The sequence below is a fragment of the Haliaeetus leucocephalus genome, unplaced genomic scaffold, assembly GCF_000737465.1.
Source record: "Haliaeetus leucocephalus isolate CR32 unplaced genomic scaffold, Haliaeetus_leucocephalus-4.0 Scaffold932, whole genome shotgun sequence".
In the NCBI taxonomy this organism is placed as follows: Eukaryota; Metazoa; Chordata; class Aves; order Accipitriformes; family Accipitridae; genus Haliaeetus; species Haliaeetus leucocephalus.
In genome coordinates this window covers 17,681,603-17,702,709 of record NW_010973368.1, presented here as the reverse complement: position 1 = coordinate 17,702,709, position 21,107 = coordinate 17,681,603, and the positions used below count along the sequence as shown (strand labels likewise).

At 38.2% G+C, this 21,107-nt stretch overlaps 1 protein-coding gene across 4 annotated transcripts in view; it reads left to right on the top strand.

Moving 5' to 3' along the window:
- Window positions 1-21,107, top strand: part of CDC42BPB (CDC42 binding protein kinase beta (DMPK-like)) — a 100,328-nt gene that overhangs the window by 64,410 nt on the left and 14,811 nt on the right. For 3 of the 4 annotated variants that reach the window (XM_010583981.1, XM_010583980.1, XM_010583979.1), the window contains exons 13-27: window positions 2,922-3,164; window positions 4,809-4,919; window positions 5,379-5,623; window positions 5,803-5,908; window positions 6,488-6,612; window positions 7,392-7,497; window positions 9,126-9,274; window positions 9,903-9,997; window positions 10,085-10,164; window positions 12,751-12,840; window positions 13,268-13,357; window positions 13,763-13,868; window positions 16,304-16,440; window positions 17,024-17,163; window positions 18,688-18,769. In XM_010583981.1, coding sequence (XP_010582283.1) covers window positions 2,922-3,164; window positions 4,809-4,919; window positions 5,379-5,623; window positions 5,803-5,908; window positions 6,488-6,612; window positions 7,392-7,497; window positions 9,126-9,274; window positions 9,903-9,997; window positions 10,085-10,164; window positions 12,751-12,840; window positions 13,268-13,357; window positions 13,763-13,868; window positions 16,304-16,440; window positions 17,024-17,163; window positions 18,688-18,769 — 1,905 coding nt within the window. The remainder of the gene's footprint in view (window positions 1-2,921; window positions 3,165-4,808; window positions 4,920-5,378; window positions 5,624-5,802; window positions 5,909-6,487; window positions 6,613-7,391; window positions 7,498-9,125; window positions 9,275-9,902; window positions 9,998-10,084; window positions 10,165-12,750; window positions 12,841-13,267; window positions 13,358-13,762; window positions 13,869-16,303; window positions 16,441-17,023; window positions 17,164-18,687; window positions 18,770-21,107) is intronic. The other variant, XM_010583982.1, reaches the window with a different exon arrangement.

Sequence of the window (21,107 nt, the reverse complement as noted above, 5' to 3'; positions counted from 1 at the left end):
CAGCAGATCAATACCTGGCTCCAAGGCTGGTGTCACCGCCAGAATTTGGGGGATTTTGATCATGGGTCGGTTTACATGACACCAGGCCTGCTGGCGACAGACAAGGGTACACCTGTCTCAAAGGGGGAAAGGATCTTTGCACAGGAGTTAGCAGGGCTCATTGAAAGAGCTTTAAACTAGATTTGAAGGGGGAAAGGGATAAAACCTGCTTGCTAGAGATAAGCCTGTGGTTGGCACACCAGTGTTTGAGGGATGGTGTGCTAGTGAGGTCTTGTGGTCTGCCATCACAGTGGAGTTATGGGATGGCGAGCCATGTGACAGCAAAGACGCAAGGGTTATTGATGTGTTAGAAACCACAGAAGTGCCTGAGGATGGTCATGTAGGAATTAGGGCTTCTCCCCCAAAAATGGTGGCAGGATCAATAGCCCAACTGAAGTGCATCTACACCAATGCACGCAGCATGGGCAACAGGAGGAGCTGGAAGCCATTGTGCAGCAGGAAAACTATGATATAGTTGCCGTTACAGAAACATGGTGGGATGACTCCTGTAATTGGAGTGCTGCCATGGATGGCTATAAACTCTTCAGAAGGGGTTAGGCAAGGACGGAGAGGTGGTGGGGTAGCCCTGTCAGGGAGCGTTTTGACTGTCCAGAGCTTGACAATGATGATAGGGTTGAGTGTTTATGGGTAAGAAGCAGGGGGAAGGCCAACAAGGCAGATATCATGGTGGGAGTCTGTTATAGACTGCCCAACCAGGATGAAGAGGCAGACAAAATATTCTATAAGCAGCTAGGAGAAGTCTCACAATTGCTAGCCCTTGTTCTCATGGGGGACTTCAACTTACCAGATGTCTGCTGGCAATACAATACAGCAGAGAGGAAACAGTCCAAGAGGTTCCTGGAGTGGTTGGAAGGTAATTTCCTGACACAGCTGGTGAGTGAGCCAACTAGGGAAGGTGCTCCGCTGGACCTGTTGTTTGCAAACAGAGGAGGACTTGCAGGGGTGATGTGATGGTTGGAGGCTGTCTCGGGCACAGTCATCACAAAGAGTTTTTGATTCTCGGAGAAGTAAGGAGGGGGGTCAGCAGAACTGCTACCTTGGACTTCCAAAGGGCAGATTTGGCCTGTTTCGGAGACTGTTTGGCAGAGTCCCTTGGGAGGTAGTCCTGAAGGGCAAAGGAGTCCAGGAAGGCTGGACATTCTTCAAGAGGAAATCTGAAAGGTGCAGGAGCAGGCCCCATGTGCTGAAAGACAAGCCAGCAGGGAAGACCAGCCTGGCTGAACAGAGAGCTTTGGCTGGAACTCCGGAAAATAGGGAGAGTTTATGGCCTTTGGAAGAAGGGGCAGGCAACTTGGGGGACTACAAAGATGTCGTGAGGTTATGCAGGGGGAAAATTAGAAGGGCTAAAGTCCAGCTAGAACTTAATCTGGCTACTGCTGTAAAAGACAATAAAAAACATTTCTATAAATACACTAGCAACAAAAAGAGGTCTAAAGAGTATCTCCATCCCTCGTTGGATGCAGTGGGAAACAGGGTGACAAAGGATGAGGAAAAGGCTGAGGTACTTAATGCCTACTTTGTCTCAGTCTTCAATAGTAAGACCAGTTGATTCTCAGGTGCCCAGCGCCCAACTTAAATGATTCTATGATAATATACACAGGAGTTAAACTCGGATCTATGGCTAGTCATCAGTTCTGTAGATACCAAAAAGCATATATATATATATGAAAGAGTTAATAGAGCTAGGTCACTGCTCTAGCTTGAGCCCACTTACTCTTTGTAATACCAAAAGGTTAATTATTGCTTAAGGCTGAGGTTGACTTTTATGTAATTGCTGGATTTATTTACTCTTGTGTAAATTACACATTTGTTTGCTTCCTAAAATGTAACAGTATCTTAGTTTGTCAGCAAAATATTTTGCAGTAAAGTAAATATGGGTTTGCATATACTACATACCACTTTCAATAATATCAAGAAAACTATATCTATTCAAAGGGCTAGTTTTGGAAAAGTCTAGCAGCTGTATTGTTCACATGGCATTTAGATGGACCCAAAAGTAATCCATGGGCCAAAATCTCTGGGGTTTTTGTCCACTAGAATTTAACAGCCTCTCTTCTGTCTGTTAACCACTGGTAAGGGTTATTTACCAGAGTGTATGAGTAGCAGAGAAGGAAAATCTGCTCCTTCTGGTTTGAACACATGCTTTTTGGGAAGCTAATGAATGCTCCTGCAATACTCCTACTAACGGCAGAAATTTTTAGAAGTCCCTTGGCCAGTATACATTTATTCTGTTGTCTAATTCTGCTCTTTTTCTTACTTTTTTTCTCCCACTCTCAAATGATTTTATGTAGAACATTCAATTTTTATTTTAATCTTGTTAATTTTTGTTAACTACTTGCTGTAAAAGAAACAGCTTTTATACTTTCAGTTGACGTATTAGAGCTTCACAGTTTGTTCTAAGGAATCTTCCTCAGTTTTCTGAAGAATTTCACAAGATTTGCTGCAGCATCTCAGTGTTGGTATAGTATATCTGATATGTCCCTTGAATGTGCTGTCTGCTAAAACATTCCTTTAAAAAAGGTTACTGTTATGCAGGTACATGGTGGTAATCTAAAATTAAATTATTTAGAAGTGGGGTGGCCTTGTGTAGTCAGATTTATTAGAAAAACTTCTGGAACACCAAAGACGCTTTTGGAGCTGCCACATTAGAAGCAGAATAACTGCTGTCTTGGTATGTTACTGTAGCTGCTTAGCCAGGAAAAAAGAAAAAGTGTAAATTAAGAATTAGAAATAATATTAAGAAGTTATGTGAGGTGGTTGAGCTTTCAAGTCATGCTTATGTAGGTGCAGTTCCTTTGTTCTTGGAAAGAATATATGAAGTTCAAATGACTCTCTTTATTACATTTTTTTATTCAAACCAGCAACTTGTAGAAGCCTCAGAGAGATTAAAGACGCAATCCAAAGAATTGAGGGATGCCCACCAACAAAGAAAGCTAGCTGTGCAGGAGTTCTCTGAGCTCAGTGAGAGGATGGGAGACTTGCGGTCTCAAAAGCAGAAGCTGTCCCGGCAACTTCGCGACAAAGAAGAAGAGGTGGAAGTGAGCATGCAGAAAATTGATGCTATGCGACAGGACATCCGTAAATCAGAGAAGATCAGAAAAGAGGTAGCTTGATAAAATAGCTAACAACATGTTTCAGCTGCTGCTTATCCAGTATCTCATATGTGATTGTATTGAAAAATTGGGACTGTTAATGATAATTTACTTTGTCCATCTGTAAGAAATTGCCCCAGTAACTCTTCCATATGACTTTGCTACAGGTCACAAAATAGATCTTGAATTTGTTTCTAAATGTTTTACTGATGTAGCAGGAAACTGAGTGTTCTTTTTTTATTTGTACTCAGGCTGATTTTAGTCTCGAGGAAACTATTTTTGCTATATGCCCAGCTTCTTAGTTCTTGTGTTTTGATTCTTGTAGACTCTGACTCATAGTCAGCTTGAAACCTAGAAAGCTTAATGTCTTCATGTGTTTTAAGGTTGGAGTATTCTGAGTTTGTTTGTTGGGTTTTTTTAACTGAATTTTTCTCTTCAGCTGGAGGGAGGAATAGTGATACAGACTAAATACATGGTTTTCCTTCCTCTGTACTTAGTCATTGTAGAGAATGTCTGTAATATCTTTAAGCAAATTTATTTCCAATTAGTATTCTAGGTAATTTATAGTTTTACATGAGATGAAGTAGATAACCAGAAGAGGGCAGAAGAAACAGCTACTGTAGTTAACCCGGAGTGTTTTAATTACTGAAAAACATTAAATTTTATATTCTTTGGGTGAAGTGTAGAAGAGAAATTCAAGAGCTTTATAAACATTGCTACAAAACTTCTAGCAAATTGAAGGGCAGTCTATGAAAATGTAGTAAGAGATGAAGTTTCTCGGACTTTTATCCATGAATAAGTAGTAGTTAACTGGGAAAGGTGAAGGGCTGTGGCACCTCATGTCTACAGTAGAGTGCAGCAGGTATTCAAGTATTGTTGCTTATTCAGTTAAATATCTCCATGCAGGGCTTTATAATCTCCTGTCTTTGTTCTCCCAAATTCCTCTGTTCTGCCTTTCCTAACAGCTGTATCAATCTTCTATTCAGAACATAGTCTAGAAATTCATTATCTTGGCCCACAACTGTAAATACAGTCCTTTTAAAAACAACTTTGCTAGTTGCATTTGAATGCAGAAAAACAAATCTTATTCTTCCTGTCATGTTTTAAAACTGTGCTACTGTTGGTTGAATTCCAACAGTTGCTTCTAAATATAAATCGTCTTTCTGATAAGCTTTCTGAAGTCAATAAATGGATGATCAAGCTTACTTTGTTCCATAACTGCAAGATAAAAGTGTTCAGTGTTCAAATTTGAAGTATTTTGCAATAGTTTGGCTCAAAGGTTGGGATTTTTAAGCTGCCTTAGTAGATACTGAGGCATGGAGCTGACCTGTAAATGTATGACACTTTCTTCTTTCACAACTGGAATGACTTCCTAGTGTCATTTCCTTCTCTTAGCATTAACAGAAGCTGAGCAGTTTCCCTGCATATACTTGGTGTAGTTCATATCAGTACAAAAGTCATATAGTAATAGTTCTACTGCATGAGACAGATGCCTGGATCAGTGAAGGCAAAACAATTATCATGACATTCTAAGATGATTGTTATAGTGGTGTAACGTAAAATAGAAATAAGGAAAACTTGCTGCTCGTCCATATGGAGGAAAGGAAATAATACACTATCTTGTGTTGAAATGACTTAAAATTACTTCTGTTACAGCTGGAAGCCCAACTTGAAGAAGTTGTAGCAGAAGCATCAAAAGAACGCAAGCTTCGGGAGCACAGTGAGGTCTTCTCCAAACAACTGGAAAATGAACTGGAAGCTTTAAAGGTTACATGTTTTTTGATAAATGTTTACTCATGGCACAGGAGCTGCAATAGTTTTGCTTGCACAACTGTTGATACCTGTGGGAAACTTAAAAACTACAGCATTACTAGAAACCTGACCTATCCTGTTCAGATTTATTTGCTTTTTTGCTTGAAAGACTTTAATATCTCATTGGACATGAACGTCTTGAAAATGTCCAGTTTATATAAATTCTAAGCAGATACTGAACTAATATGGTCCAAATCTGTTATCTCTGCAACCCATTTGAACCCCTTATTAGGGTCATGTAAGCACAGCAGTCACTTACAGGTCTTAATGGTTGGAGACAGGCACCTTTTAAATCACTTGGGGCCCAAATAAAAATTTTCCCAGGTGCCACCAGTTGGGCAATTCTAATTTTAAAAAATATTCCCAAAATATAAAGATCATAGTCTCTTCCTGATGGGTTCTCTTCTTCTACAGCTGAAGCAGGGAGGCCGGGCAGCAGGTGCCACACTAGAGCATCAGCAGGAGCTTTCCAAAATTAAGTCTGAGCTGGAAAAGAAAATCTTATTTTATGAAGAGGAGCTGGTCCGGCGAGAAGCATCACATGTTTTGGAAGTAAAAAATGTGAAAAAGGAAGTACATGATTCAGAGAGCCATCAGCTTGCACTGCAGAAAGAGATCATGATATTAAAGGATAAATTAGAGAAAACAAAGCGAGAGAGGTAAGCTTTTGGGCATGATTCATTAACCATGGATTTCTTTTTTTTGTGTATTGCATTGCATAGGTATCTGTGCAGGTAGGTATTTCACCTTAACTCTGTTTATTCCTTTTTGAAAATCCAGTCTACAGGTTCAGCAATGTTACAGTGTAAGTGTTTCTATTTTTTATCCTTCTCTTTAGGCACAGTGAAATGGAGGAAGCAGTAGGAACAATGAAAGAGAAATATGAGCGCGAAAGATCTATGCTCTTGGAAGATAACAAAAAGCTGACAACAGAAAATGAGAGGGTAATTATTTCAGGAAACATTTTTAAGCAAAATATATTCTTACTTCATTACTTTCTTTTGTTGAAGTAGTGTACTCATTGGTCAGAACAAGATCTGTGAGTGTTCAGGCAGTATCTGAATAAAACAAATGTCATTTTTGCCATATAAATGTCAGAGATCTAGCTAAATAGTAACTTAAGCATCTCAGTACTGCTCTTTGTGGGATTGATTCCCACAACTCAGAGGGCACCACCTTCTGATTTCTTAATGAAGGCCACACAGAGAGGGAAGCATTTACAAAGACTGCCTGCCTTCCTGATGGCTTACAGTTAAACCTCATTCCTCTCGATGACCTCTACATTTACTTTTCCTTCGTTTTGGATTGTTTTGTGTGAACTAGCGATGTGTTCTTCTATGCTCAGGAGCTAGTCTCCAGTTCCACAAAAAAAGAACCCCTTCCAGTTCTTTGGTCTGTGTTAGAACTTCCAGATAGCCCAGGGTGGTCTTGTTTGTTCAGATTCTGTAGGTGTGTAGACCTACACATATGTAAAAAGTCTGAAACTGACATAAGTCACAGATGAAATTAATCTTTTGTTTCAGCTCTGCTCCTTTGTGGACAAATTAACAGCACAGAACAGACAGCTAGAAGATGAGCTCCAAGACCTAGCAGCAAAGAAGGAGTCTGTTGCTCACTGGGAAGCTCAGATTGCAGAAATTATTCAATGGTATGTGCTGTTTAGAGATCCAGATGGCTACTTTCAACTTTTGAAATATTGATTGGCTTTTTTTCTTTTTCTTTCAATGTATAGCTAGGCCCTTTCTCTTTGTCTGGGATCAACAAAAGCATGGTACTTCTGAGCGCTGATTAGCTGTTTCTCTTCTGCTTTCTAGTATTGCTGAGTAGTAATGACAAGTGAAATTGCCAGATGCTATTAAGTACGAAGGAGAGGGTTTTGGTGTCAGCTTGCTTCAGTCTCTAAAGTGATCATTAAATCACCCAATTTGGAATATTTTGATAAATTCGTTCAGGAAGATCCATGTTAACATATAGAAGAACCTCACTAGCTGTACTAGACAAGCACTTGAACTTAATTCACAGGTCAGTTCTTCCCTCTGTTATTTGCTGTTTTAGCAAGCTGTGTGCAAGTATTTTCAGCATGCGAGACAAGAAGGACTTGAAGGTAGCCCTTATAAAAATTGAGCAAGCAATATGCAGATCATGTTCCAAACAATAACAATGAATCTCTGCAGAACTCTTGCTGATGGCAGAAGGGAAACTTCGTTTCCTTAGCAACAGCCACAATCAAGAGGATCAGATAAAAGAAAAATCTAAAGCAGACAAACTAAGATGTATTCAGTTTTCTGTTGTTGGGAGTTTTCCCTGCTTTGTGCATTTCTGTTATATCCCTAAATCCAGTGCAGACACTCTGATTATTTGGTGGTACAGTATTTGGTGCTATGAGCCATGAAACTTAAGTAACAGGTTTTTGTAATTACACAACAGGGTAAGTGATGAGAAGGATGCTCGTGGCTATCTCCAAGCATTAGCTTCCAAGATGACAGAAGAACTAGAATCATTGAGAAGTTCTAGTCTGGGGTCACGAACACTGGTAAGAAAATAGCAAGCATTCAGGCTGTCCTGGGGATGTCTAAGATGATACATTTTTAGTTTCAGCTATCTGTTCACAATCAGAATTCTTTTCTAATAAATCCTCTGCTCTGCTGTCTAGTTTTTATATATTGCTTGTGAAATCCATCTAGGTAATCTGATCAGAATTTGATAATTACAGGGAACGGTTGTTTCATACTAATCTGCCATCATAAACTGCTTCAAACAGTACAGAGGAGAGAAGAAACAGTAACTTAAACCATTAAAGGGGAGTACAGAAATGCACCTCACCACATTAGAAGGAAGTGAATAATTTTAATTGCTGTTACAGTAAGATAGCAAAGTTAGTTTTCTTTTGTGAACAAGTATTAGCTGGTTGATATTGTTACAAACTAGTGACATGCTGAGAGCATGTAGCTTTATTTACATGCAGAACAATGAGACCTTATGCCATAAGTTTCCCATACAGTAGTAACATGAATTTCCCGAAAAAATCTGCAAAATAGAACAGCTCTCAAAAAGGAGCATGGTTTCAAAGACGAAAACACTGGTTTGCCTTGGCAGGTACTAAATACCTGCCATAAGGAAAGGGAGAGCCATTTGTAGCTACGCATGGAAGCTCACATCCCTAGCAATGCCAGTCAGCACAGTCTGCCATGCAAGGAGTCCATCTGCTGCTGGTTTATAGAGATAAGAAGTTACTTGCCCCTTCCAAACCTATGAATCGGAGAGAATAAGAGAAAGTCATGACTTCCTATCAACTAACATTTGCCTACATCATCAAGAGACAGTTATAATATTGAGAGGTTTAATGGGAAGAAATATCGGATCAAATGTAGTTGGCATTTTCCTCTTAGCTACTGCCAGAATAAAGAATGCTGTCTGTTCTTTATATTACAACTGGTTTTGTAACTTCAGCAGAACCTGATCTAAGGCAATTATTTCTCAACATAAAATCCTTTCATTTTCATGACTGTTACTTGCAAGTTCATGTGTGACTAGAGAGGTATCCATCAGGGAATATAAAAAAAGGTAGTTGACACTGAAAAATGCCTGAACAGCTCAGAATATTAGCTTTTGAGGGCAGTAGGGTAGAATTGCATGGCGTATGAAGAAGTATAGTGTATACTACTTAGCAAGCATAAGAGTTGTTTAGGCAAACGTTCTAGATATATTGGGTATCTCAAGACCTGAATTATTTCATTTTTTCGTGGTTTTGTTACTCTTGGTATATTTTAGATTGGTATGTTTTACATTAAATATTACATTTATCTCATGATTGGAAGTCTATTGTGCCACTGTGCAAGTTTTATATTCTTTTCTAGATTGGACAATGAACACTAGGCATTTTCAATGTGTTCTCTTAGTTTGAATTCCATGCTCAGTGATCCAGCATTTTGGTTTCAAGCATATCGTGTTAGTGGTTTAACCAATATAAAAATTGCTCATTACTTCATTTTTGTGTAACAAAGTCTGACTGTTGACTGATTTCTATGCCACAGGTATGCTGTCCATAACTAATTAAAAGAGCATTCTCTGAACCATTGTTAAAGCTAATTCATGTCTTTGAACAAGAGCAGAAATATTTTTAGACAGTTGATATTAATATTTGGTAACTTACTACGACAGGATCCACTTTGGAAAGTGCGACGCAGTCAGAAGTTGGATATGTCAGCTAGGCTGGAATTACAATCTGCCCTTGATGCAGAAATTCGTGCCAAACAACTAGTTCAAGAAGAACTACGAAAAGTTAAAGATGCAAACATATCTTTTGAAAGGTAATAAGGGCTTTGGCTCTGTTTGTGTTTTAATGTACTGCTCTAAACTGCTGATTAGAATAGTAACAACTTTCTTAAAATGTCCCCTTGTGCCTGGGATATTTGACTTTGCCAGAAAGATGCCATTCTACAGACTACACATTTCTTACGTAGTCAAATGAGAACTGTAAAAATTTTTTCAAGTAAACATTTCACTGCTGTGAATAGTTTGGTAATAAGATACAGATCTTGGGCACCTGAGGAAAAAAAAACATAAGAGCAAATTCAAAGCAAATTCAATACCTTTTCTTAGACAAACTGGAGAGTAGACATATTGGGAATTAAAAGCCAAACTACTATTAGAATAATTTTGTTTGGCAGATATCTGCAATGATAGCAGGAGTCTCAGGTACAGTTTTCACTATCTAGTCAAGTAGTGAGGTGCCTATTCAGGGGAAAAATAAAATTAATCAGCTTAAAAAAAATAAAAATCTTTTAGAATACCACCACTGCTCAAAAAAAACAAAACAAAAAAAAGGCATTTTCCAAACATCTGAGATGTAGGACCAGAAATGAACAACCCTGTGCACTGGCATTGCTGCCTTTGAGATATTTCAGATTGCATTTTGATCATATTTCGTTGCTTTAGTAAATTAAAGGAATCAGAAGCGAAAAATAGGGAACTGTTGGAAGAGATGGAAGGTTTGAAGAAAAAACTGGAAGAAAAATACAGAACAGATTCAGGTAATGAAAGTTACTGTGTTTTAACAGAGTTCTAACACCACCTGCAATGTTGCCTTTTAGATAAGCCTGTTCTGCTTTGCGTTTTAGGTCTCAAACTTCCAGACTTTCAAGATTCCATTTTTGAATATTTCAACACCTCCCCTCTTGCACGTGATCTGACTTTCAGAGTGAGTTATTACATAAAGTAACTATAAAAATATGGTAACAGAATTATATTTTTATTACGTAAAAGTAATACTTGGGCACTATGTGGCACGTTTGGATCTGGCATACTAACGAAGTTAGTGTGACACAGAATTGGATGCCCAGTAGATGTCAGATTGCTTGGTATTTTGTAGAGAAGCTCTCACCTTTGGGAAATATTCCCAGAAGTTCACATTAATTATTACCCGTTCTAACTTCTTTGTTTAGGTTAATCTCAAATGTTTGGCTAAATAATATATATTCAGGGTCTTTTTGGAAGGGCTGGCACACCCTGTTACAAATAAGGGATTAAATGCTTTGCAGTTGAAAGATGCTGGTTAATACAAGGAAAAGTGTTCACACAGTTCAAGGAGTGTTTAAGCAGATACGTAAAATTATTGGCTCCAGATCTGAATGGAGTGGTTAGAGTAGAAGGAACTGGGAAGAGAATCAGAGGAGGCACAGATGTTGGTATAACAAGTTTATCATGACACACCCTCTGATCCTTAGAAAACTAACCATACAAATCACAGCTCCAAGTGGGCATTTCACTTTAAAAGGTTTGTGCATTCCCCAAGGAAGCAACTGTTAAATGCAACGTTGAATCACATTTCCTTACTTCGTGAACTCTTGATCTATGAAGATTTTTCTGGGATGTTTTTTTGCAAAACATACAGACAGTTTAGGATAAAACCAAGAGCTTGAACTGGAAAGAATAATCTGTTATGTTTATGGAGCTGATTTAAAGGGGCTCAGGTTAAACTCATCAGGCTGGTTAGATTTTTATATCTGAAATGTGTACCCCCCCCCCCCCCCCCCAATTGTCACTGTGGCTAAAAAGAAAGCCTATGGACATGCTGTGATATTTGCATACACTTTGTGTATGTGCTGTTCCCAGTCAAAAAATGTCAACGCTGCCTTTCTCGGTGAAGCAGTAAGATGTGCCATATGGATGAGGTGGAGGGAAGAGAGAGAAACATGATATATGCTACTATCTGAATAATAATTTTTATCTACCAACCTTGATATTTTAAAATATGCTTTAAAAAGTACCAGATATACTTTAGCATGTAGAATATCAAGCCCATAACTAATCAAGATTCCGTTCTACAGATCTTGCAATAAATATGTAGTCGCTATGGAAATGCAGGTGGCATTTTCTGATGAATTACATTAAAATTGCTGATACTGTACTTAATGATTTCCATTAACAATTTTTTTCATGTGTACTTATAAAGATAGTCCATGTCATCTGCTCTGGGTTAATTTAATTTGAATAAATATCATTTGGCCATATAAAACATTTTATTTAGCTAGGCTGCTAATACTCTAGCTGGAGTTTTCCTGTGGGTGATAAATGATCATTTTTATCCCTCATATCTGTTACAACAAAGGATTCTGTTTCTTCTTCGTCTACATCTTCTCTGCTAGCCTTTTGGGAAGAAGTAAGTTTTTGCTAGTAGTTTTGTCTCTTTACTTTATTGTGACCTGTCATAGTAAAAATGGCCTTCAAAAACTAGATATTTTACTTCCTTAGCTTCTCTGTAACTTAATCCACTAAATAGAGCTAGTTTAATTTTCTTTTAATACCTCTTCACAGGCTTACTATTATATATTTTGACTATCTCTATGGCTAAAGCTGAATCACACTTAGCATTTTTAAATAGTTCATCTTACATAATGGTACAATTTGATCTTAAATGGCCCAGCCCTACCAATCAATTCATAACAAAAAAACCCCCAAGTATCTGAACATATTTAATGAGCTAACTGAACTTGAGCCATCTTCCTGTCTAAGCTGGCTGGGAAGTGAGTGATTCATTACTGTTGCCTTTAGTGCTAATTACATCATTGATGTGAAGTCTAATCTGATGTTTGTTAATCATGATTTTCATGATGTCCTCAGAGTACAGTAATACAGTATCCTACTTCCACACCCAGCTGCTTTAGCTCTGGAATTGTAGCATACTTCCCCCTTGTGCTGGCAATTAGTAGTTGCTAATTTAAGTGTGAAATTAATAGAAGGCTTGTAATGGATGCTAGTCTTAAATTTTAGTGAAGTAAAAGACAATGTGATTAAGTAGACATGATTCTTTTAATGACAGAGGCCAACCATTTTTAAACAACTTTTTGAAGGGTTGTGTAGTACTACTTAATTTTTCTTGTGGCAGAATTGCTGGATGCTGTGTGCTAGAAAAATCCTAGTGTAGTACCATGAGAAATAAGCTATTTTATGGATGATCACCAAGCTTCACAAACATCATTCCATACCTGCATGCAAGAGATTAGACACAGCCTTGCTGGGAGAAGGCAGCTGTTACAGCATTTATGCTACCTACTATGAGGTTTTGCATTTCAGTACTTCCAGCTTTACAGCTTTTCCGTCAGGTGGCAGGGTTTGTTTTGAGGAAAGATTTTTTTTTTTTTTTTCTTTCAGAGTGGAAAGTTGTTAGATGTATGTGTACTGCATATAGAAATCACCATTGTTTTTTGTTGCCATTTTGTTGACATGAGAACACTTCATCAGATCTGTGGTATCTAATCTAAGATGTTTGCTGTCACTTTTGCAGACCAGTTCTATTAGTGAGCAGGAGACACAGGGTCCCAAGTCAGAAGTTTCACCATCTACTTCAGTTGTAACTGCAGAACAACAACAAGAAGTAAGAGAGCCATTATTTTACCCTGAAGAGTAATTCACTAGAAAGTCTCTCTGTCTTGTTCATGATAAATACATATTGCAGCATTCATTATCAAGAAGCAGTATTGAATGTTGCTTATTTGCAATGTGTCAGTGTTAATTGCACCCGCTTTGAGGACAGTTGCAAATGAAACCTTTTTGCTGGCTCTGTGTATGTTGATGTACCTCATTTTCATATGTTTTTTGTATTGCTGCTTGTTTGTTAGTGTGCAGGCTTTCCTGTGAGTGCTTTAAAACACAATCTGTTTCTATTAAATCAGAATGATGATGTTTATGACAATTACATTTTTTATAATTTTCAAAAAAGAAAAAAAATAATCAGAAAACAATAAGTTTTGCCACCCCAATCTTGAAGCAAATTCTTGAAGCCTCATTTTGCTCAATTACAGTTTTTTGTGATTCAGGAACCAATTCGGCTTCAGAGGATGCCTGCTGCTCCTTCCCCCACCATTCAATCCATTTCTCTAGCTGTACCAAAGGTAGGGGGACTGTGCTAACCTTATTCTAAAGAACAAAGGAAAAAATACCATTTATAAATTAGCCCTCCATGTTTGTTCTTGTCCTGTTTGGGTTTGTCATGTGTTTGTTTGTTTAGGTCTGTGTTTTTAATCAAATGTTTAAAAATGCAAGTTGATGGGTTTTGATTTGTCAGAAGGAATGACAAAAAATAGTTGGTTGTAGATTTGGGTTTGAGTGTCGTGTGCAGTTGGAAATAAAACTCTTACTATTGTCTTGCAGCGCCTTTTTCAAGCTGCACTTACTTAAAAGAAGCCCAGGTTTCGTAGTGTACACTCTGATATACTGGAGGGTGGTGAAGGGAGATGCTTGCATTACCTAAGTACAGAAAGTGAAAAGTTATTTTTTATCCTGAATGTATCTTTCAGCCTAAAGCTCACCAGCTCAATATCAAGTCATTCACAAGCCCTACTCAGTGTAGTCATTGCACCTCTCTTATGGTGGGATTAGTTCGACAAGGTTATGCCTGTGACGGTGAGTCAGTTAAACTTTTTATATTTTCAGCAAGACCCTGAAAAAATCATCCCAAAACACTAATGTGTTTTAAGGCAACCATTTCTTTGGGGCGGGCATGAAAGAGAGGGGTGGCTGCCAGTGAATGGTTCTCCTTTCTTTTGCATCATCATCAGACTTCTAAAGTTAAAGAATTAATGTAAGCCCTCATGGTTCCCTTTCATATTATTAATTAATTCTGCTACCATTAGTGCTGTTACAGTGTGAGTTGGGAGGGAGAGGTGGAGAAGGCAGGACTGTTTTCTGTTTCCATAGTACAGCAGACTATGGGAATGCTCTGGTAACATGAATCTGAGTCTGTTTTATGCTATCCTGATCATAAACCCTGTATGTTGGAAGGACCATTTGCTATGTTTTTGGGCCTGTAGCCTATCTTGCTGTCCATTAGTTTTATTTAAAATGCTTTCTCTGATGCATGTGTCACTATTGAATTTCATGTTTGAGGATATGGGGGTATTTTTATCTGAAAATACTTATTTGTATCTTGATTAGACACATGAACTCAGTAAATAGTCCACAAATCTGTTGAAGACACTACAGTATATATAACCTTATTGCATTTCTGTGCCTAGCTTAGTTCATGCTAGTGACACTCTCTCCAGTGACACCTTCAGTATCATATTCAGATTGCCTCATCTGCCCTTCAGGGCTTTTTTCGTGGCAGATCTTCTGGTGGCAGTTTTTCCCCAGGAACACCTATTGTTCTGCCAGCACTTGCCCTGGGGCTGCCTTTTGTCTCCCATTGCTGGCAGTTCTGAACTCTTGTTTTTGCATCTCTTTCTGCAAGTTTGAAACGGTCTTTTTCCTTTAGTGTAGCTATCAACTTAGGTCTTTTTTTTTTTCCCCTCATGTATTTTGATTAAGCTCTGCATCATTAGTTTTCCAGTTTGCCTCTTCTCCAGATCTTGACAGCTACAGAAAAAACTGGATTCACATTGACATAAGAACAGAGATGACTCCAGTAGAACAAAACTTGCCATGTTCCACTCCCAATGACTTGCTTTTCCCAGTTCCTCCTCTTTTTAATGCTGGAGACTATGGTAAAATACAGCTGCATTTCCAGAGGCCTGTAAAACTGGCTATATCCTTTGGATTTCCCCTGTTCTGCAATGCATGTGCCTTGATATGCATGGTCCCAAATAATTATGATGCCTCCTGAAAGAGCTGAATTTATTATCTGGTCTTGGGGAGCACCTACAATACTTTGCACGCACGACTTTTTGGTAACCCCGGTTCTTGTGGGAGCAACTGTAGCTCAAAGAACAAGCCAGGCAGCCTGCTCTGGGCTGCCCTCTCTCCTGGCTGTTCCCTTGGGCATTGTGAGGGGTTGGTTTGCAGCCCAGTCTGTGGCTCTAGCAGAAGTAGACTGTTTCCAGGTTTTCTGGAATCCTTTGATCCTTTGTAAGAATAGGACTATATGTGCAAAAGGTATCTGCCAGATGCTCACTTCCGAGAATATGGTTAGGAGGATGCACAGGGTAGGTCACAGTGCCATGCCACTCTCCCACTGCCTTCCCAAGCCTACTGGTAGAAACAGGGTAGCTGGGACAAACCAGGCAAAATCTCTGTGGAAAGATCTGGTCCATAAACTGTGGGTCAGATTCCTCGATATAACGGTCAGTTCGTTCTGCAGTTCTTGGTAGTCTGTCTCATGTGAAGTAGCATATATTATGAGTTTTTTCTGTGTAGTGCTTCTGTGTGAAGTGCTGTATAGAGAGATGTCTGTCCCTTGCTGGTGTAGCACAAAGTGGTGTAAATGGTAAGAAAGAATGCAACAATTAGTATAGATGTTTGCTCCTTATTTGAACTCTGAGATAGATAGATATACCCGTTTCACCACACAGCGTTTCAGTCCTTGTCCCTTGGCTTCTACTTTATTATGCTTTACAAGTCTATTGCCTGTGTTTATTAGTTTAACCCTTTCTAATTTTTTGGTCAATTTAGTGTTATTTTGTCTTTGCAGTATTCTTGCATACTTGGATCAAATTAAACACCTACTATATTTGTCTTGTTCCCTATCACTGCCCCATATTTTTTATTCCTCCTTTATTAATACTTTTTCTCTTCTGTGACTGGGTTAGTTTCTGCTTAACACCAGTGAGGCTGACCAATTCCTTTTCCTTCTGGACAGTGCTTTCAAAAGTTGCCTTGAAGCGTGGACTCAGTTCCTGCCCTTTATGGAAGTAATAGGCTTAAAAGAGAAAATAAAAGCACTTTGGAGGGTCTCGTACAATATCTAGGTCCTACTCCTTTAGCATAGTGGGCTATCGCAATATTTGACTGCCTATTTTAGTGTGATTAATTAATTTGCTGAGCGTAAGGGCAGACTGCGTTAATCTCCTGTTATGATTGACTCATACAAGCATTTCACTGTGAATTTTCTCTTTTGTACTTAGTGTGTTCATTTGCATGCCATGTTTCCTGCAAGGATAGCGCACCTCAGGTCTGCCCCATACCCCCTGAGCAAGCCAAAAGGCCTCTTGGAGTAGATGTGCAAAGAGGAATAGGAACCGCCTACAAAGGTTATGTCAAGGTAATAGTCTTTTGTTCTTGGACAAGAGAAGAATACTAAACTTCACTTACAGCTATGCAGCTTGGAACCTCCAAGTATGTTTAAACAGATCTCCTGAATTGTGCTAAAGCTGTAAGGCTTTGTGTGCTATCTTATGTAACTTATTTAACCTTCGTTGCTTTAGATGTGGGAGAAACGGTTGGTTTTACTACAAGAGCTAAAGGTTAGTAGATTAGTAGCTACAACGTTCATAAGCAGCAGGGGAGTCGGGGGAAGCATGCTTTAAGGAAGAATTTCTGTCAGTGTTGATGTAAGCATAATATAAAAGGTAAACTCTTACCATTTTGGCATTTGTGGAATATACAAGCCCCATTGTTTGTCCTAATGCTGCCTAATATACTTATTAAATTGTAACAGGGAATGGTTGAACTTAAGGGAGGAAAACTGATTGCTTGATTACTTGACATTTTTCACTCCATTTTGAAGGGCAAGTAGAACGTGTTCTAATTCTGTTGATCTAAGTATAAGCTTTTCTAAATGTCCCTGCTTTTTGTGTCTACTACATGTGCTTACATTTAATAAGCAATCAGTTATTTATACACAGGTCCCAAAGCCTACAGGAGTTAAGAAAGGGTGGCAGAGGGCTTATGCAGTTGTCTGTGACTGTAAACTGTTCTTATATGATGTGCCTGAAGGAAAATCCACCCAGCCTGGAGTTGTTGCAAGTCAAGTCTTGGATCTCAGGTTTGTATTATTATGACAGAGTAGATATCCTCTGTATTTTTTTCCTAACAGGAATATATATTTATAGTACACAGGAAACTTGAAGATCATGAGAGCTCTGGTCTGAGAAGACCTGTCTTTTGTATATAGACTGCAGCTAAGTTTAGGCTGAACAAGTTGGCTCAACAAGAAGTCACTTATATTACAATCACTAATATTTACAGTATTAGCATGCTTCTTCCTAGAATTCCATATGCACACATGGAAAACAAATAGAATTTGGTAGATTGTTTTTCCCCTGCACTCTGGCCTTAACATTGAGTCACAGATCATCCCATAGCCGGTCATTTCAGGAACATTAGAAAAACTGAAGTAGTCTTCAGAAAAGCACCAAGTAATTTGCAATGCCAGTGGCTCTGACCCTGCCTTCTCACAGGAGTTTTTTCATGGTGAGACATTTGAACCACTGAACGCTGTCTACAAAAGTTCTGAGACTTACACTGATCAGAGTAACCAAGAAGTTTTTTAATTTCAGTTTATGGAATTATCAAGAAGGTGTAATACCTTTTCATGTTACAGCACTTTTTATCTCTGTTGAATATAAAGTTTGCATTCACAAGCACCTTGATATATATTTTTTCCAGGCAGTAGTACCATGGGGTTGCATCAAGTACTGCTGTTCTGTTCTCATATTTATTCTCTGAGAACCATCAGTGTCAGCTCTCTCTGACATTTTGGCAGCAGGAGCAGAAGCGTGGAAGTATTGCAAATAACAGCATTCACATCAGTACATTGCTTGAAGCATCTCAGCCAGATATTATACCAACTGTCCCATGCTTTATCTGCTTATTGTAGCTGCCTCTTCGAGTCTGTCTTCCGAGGATTCTTAGATGTTTTAATAGACGTTAACCACCACAGCTATGAATTCTAGCATGGGCAAGTTTCAGGCATTAGTGTCATCTTTACACTAAAATTGGCAATTATGGTGATCAACTTGGTCAAATTCAGTTTAAAAAGTCTTGTGTAGACAAGCCCGCTGGAGTGGAGCACTGAAATGCAGAAGTTCTGATGTCTGTTTATTTTACTGTAATAGAGAATAAAATCTAGCTGTTTTGAAAACCCGTATTTGAATCCCACAAACTATAATTATGTTGCCAAGAGCTTTTTATGTGATTTTTCTTTTTTTCCAAAGGCCCCTCTCTTGCTACACATTGAGGTATGAATTATTCATTTCTAATGTGTCTGCTGGGCTGGAAGAGCAATATTCTTGCTGCTAATTGTAGAGTAGGTGTGGTCGGTAAACCAAAACTACACAAAGCCACCCCACTTAACTTCATGTACTGAATGCTGTAGAAACATAACTAAAGCTTGTGAGTTGTTTGGGTCAAGGATGGTTAGAGCATAATAAAGCAGTGATGGCAGTTGTGACCTCTGTGCGGTGTTAGGAGATTGCAGGCTATTGAAACAGTTGCGATATCAATTAGATTTTGCTGAATAATGTTAGTGTGTGCATGTATGTGATTCTCTTGCTCTCTTTCTTACTAGAGATGAAGATTTTTGCGTGAGCTCTGTCCTAGCATCAGATGTAATACATGCAACTCGTAAGGACATCCCTTGTATATTCAGGGTATGGTTACCAATTTGCTCTTAAAGAAAATACAAGTTAAATACCCATGTTTTGTTTTGATAGTGAAGTACGTTATCCATATTAAATGTTCATTAAGCTATGCAGAAGTATAAGAATTTACAAGGGGTGCTGAAATGTGTAGAAGAATAAATAATATGATACTTCTCTTATAACTGAATTGTAAAGAACAAAGTTCTCCTTCTTTTGCTGCTTCCTTGTATATCAAGTTTGACTTTTTTATATTCTGGATTATAATTCAGTATATTTTTGTCTCCACTTCCATTGGTATTACCAGATCCTGGTTTTTCTTTCTTAGCTTTGGAGAACTCTAGCTTTAGGAACTGATGCTGTAACAGAGTAGGCTGAAGCCGGGTTGTGCTCACTGATTCTAGTTTGCCATGTATTGTCTTGTATAAAAAAATACATTTGAAATTCTAGTTTCCTTAATTTCATATTTTAGTAGAAAAAATTTAAGAGAAAATAATTAGCTTGCTTAGAACATACATCAAAGAGAATATTATATCTGAATACTGTATTTAGTTTTTAACAACAGGAACTTCTTTCTTGGGTTTTATGTGAATTATATTTAATCTGGAGTTATAAAATACAGAGAAGAGTATGTTAGTAGCCAATATCTATAATCCCTTGCATTTGAATACAGAAACTCACTGTTTTCAGCGTCTCTAATCCTCAGTCATTTAGCATCAAGTCAATGGAACATGGAAGCCAAAGAGCTGACAGTCACATGCAGTGCCAATCATTTGGTCCTTTAGGGTTTTACTTAGGTAATGTCTTGAGTGTTTAAATGCTCCTGTGGCTTTGCTTTTCTGCTTTTTTGTAGAAATATTTTCTGCAGTGGATTTTCATCCTTTGGTTTACTACTGCTTTTACCTTAATTTTCCTCTTACTTGTTTCTAAATGTATTTTTAATTTTTTTTTATTCCCATCTGCCTGCTCTCTTCTCAAATTAGCAAATGTGGAATACTATGGGAAAGGACTTCTGAGGAGAGAAAATGAACTATGCAGAATGGTGGTTGATTTGCTTAAGAAAAAAGCATCCATACAGTTTAGCCTGCCTGACTTGCTGCTCTAATTTCTGCCTGCAGTTTTTAACTGAAAGGGTATCTAAGAAAAAAACTTTTGTCAGGTATCCCCATGTAAGAATATTTGTGTGGCTAGACATGACAAAATGTCTCCACGGTTTGATCAGATTATCCCCTACTAAAGGGATCTGATGAATTAACTGGAAGCCTGGTGTGTGAGTATATCCATTTAGATACCCTGTTGACAGGGACCAGAGAAGGTGCTGCCAAAGTCCATCTCTTTTCTCAGTTTTATGTCCTCCTTCAAAAGAAGGAATTTCTAAAATGGAAACCAGTAATATCTGACGCAAGAGAGTCTATTTTCTCAATTTCATTTAGTTCTAGGTTTGTATCTTGCTGACATAATGGCATAGAGTGGCTTCTACACAACAATTAAAACTGTTACTTTGTCATCTGTGAAAAAAATGTGGTCCTTCTTTCATATCTGTTATTTCATGTAACACAGGATGATATTGGTGGCCCACCAAAGACAGATTTTAATTTCTTTTGGATCTTCCACCAGCAGAAAGCAATATCAGAATGCTGCCAAGCACTAAAATATTGCCACCTTAGACCCCCCCATGAAATCAGGAAGAGGAAGAACTTGTTTCAGACTCCAACATTCTCTCCTTGGTAACCAGTTTTTAAAGCTGGATGTTAGGCCATCCTGGCATCCAGACACTACAGTCTAAGTGCTGCCATCAATACGTTTTTGATAATAGTGTAAGAGTGTCTGTAGTGGAGTCCTTCCACAGCTTAGCAGTTTGATTTAAGAAGCCTTGAGTTTCATAGTAAATACTGGATTTTTGTATGATGAATAATGCTAGGTATATTATGACCAACTTCTCCCATGTTTTGTGCATTAGACTGCATGTAAGATGCCACCTTCAAAAGACTGAGAAGTAATACATGGTGGTACTTCAAAGGGAAAACCATAGCTGAAGTCTGGTTTGGTTTTGTTTTCAGATTTAGAAATATTATCCATTATGCCTGCATCTATCTTTAAAATATTAATGCTTAGTTACAGTTTAGACCTGAACAAAGCTTGATGCAGAGTAATAAGAGCTTCGAGCAATTGCAGGCTACTCAGTTCTTTTCCTATTGCTCTTCACTTTTCTCTTCTGGAGTTCTGTCTTTCACATCCTATTGTCCCAAGTTTATTTTCAGATATATTTTATCTTTTAAGATGAATGTTATTGCTTAATTCACTCTTTAAGAAAGTGTATGTTGCATAACCACATCATCCATCTTTACCA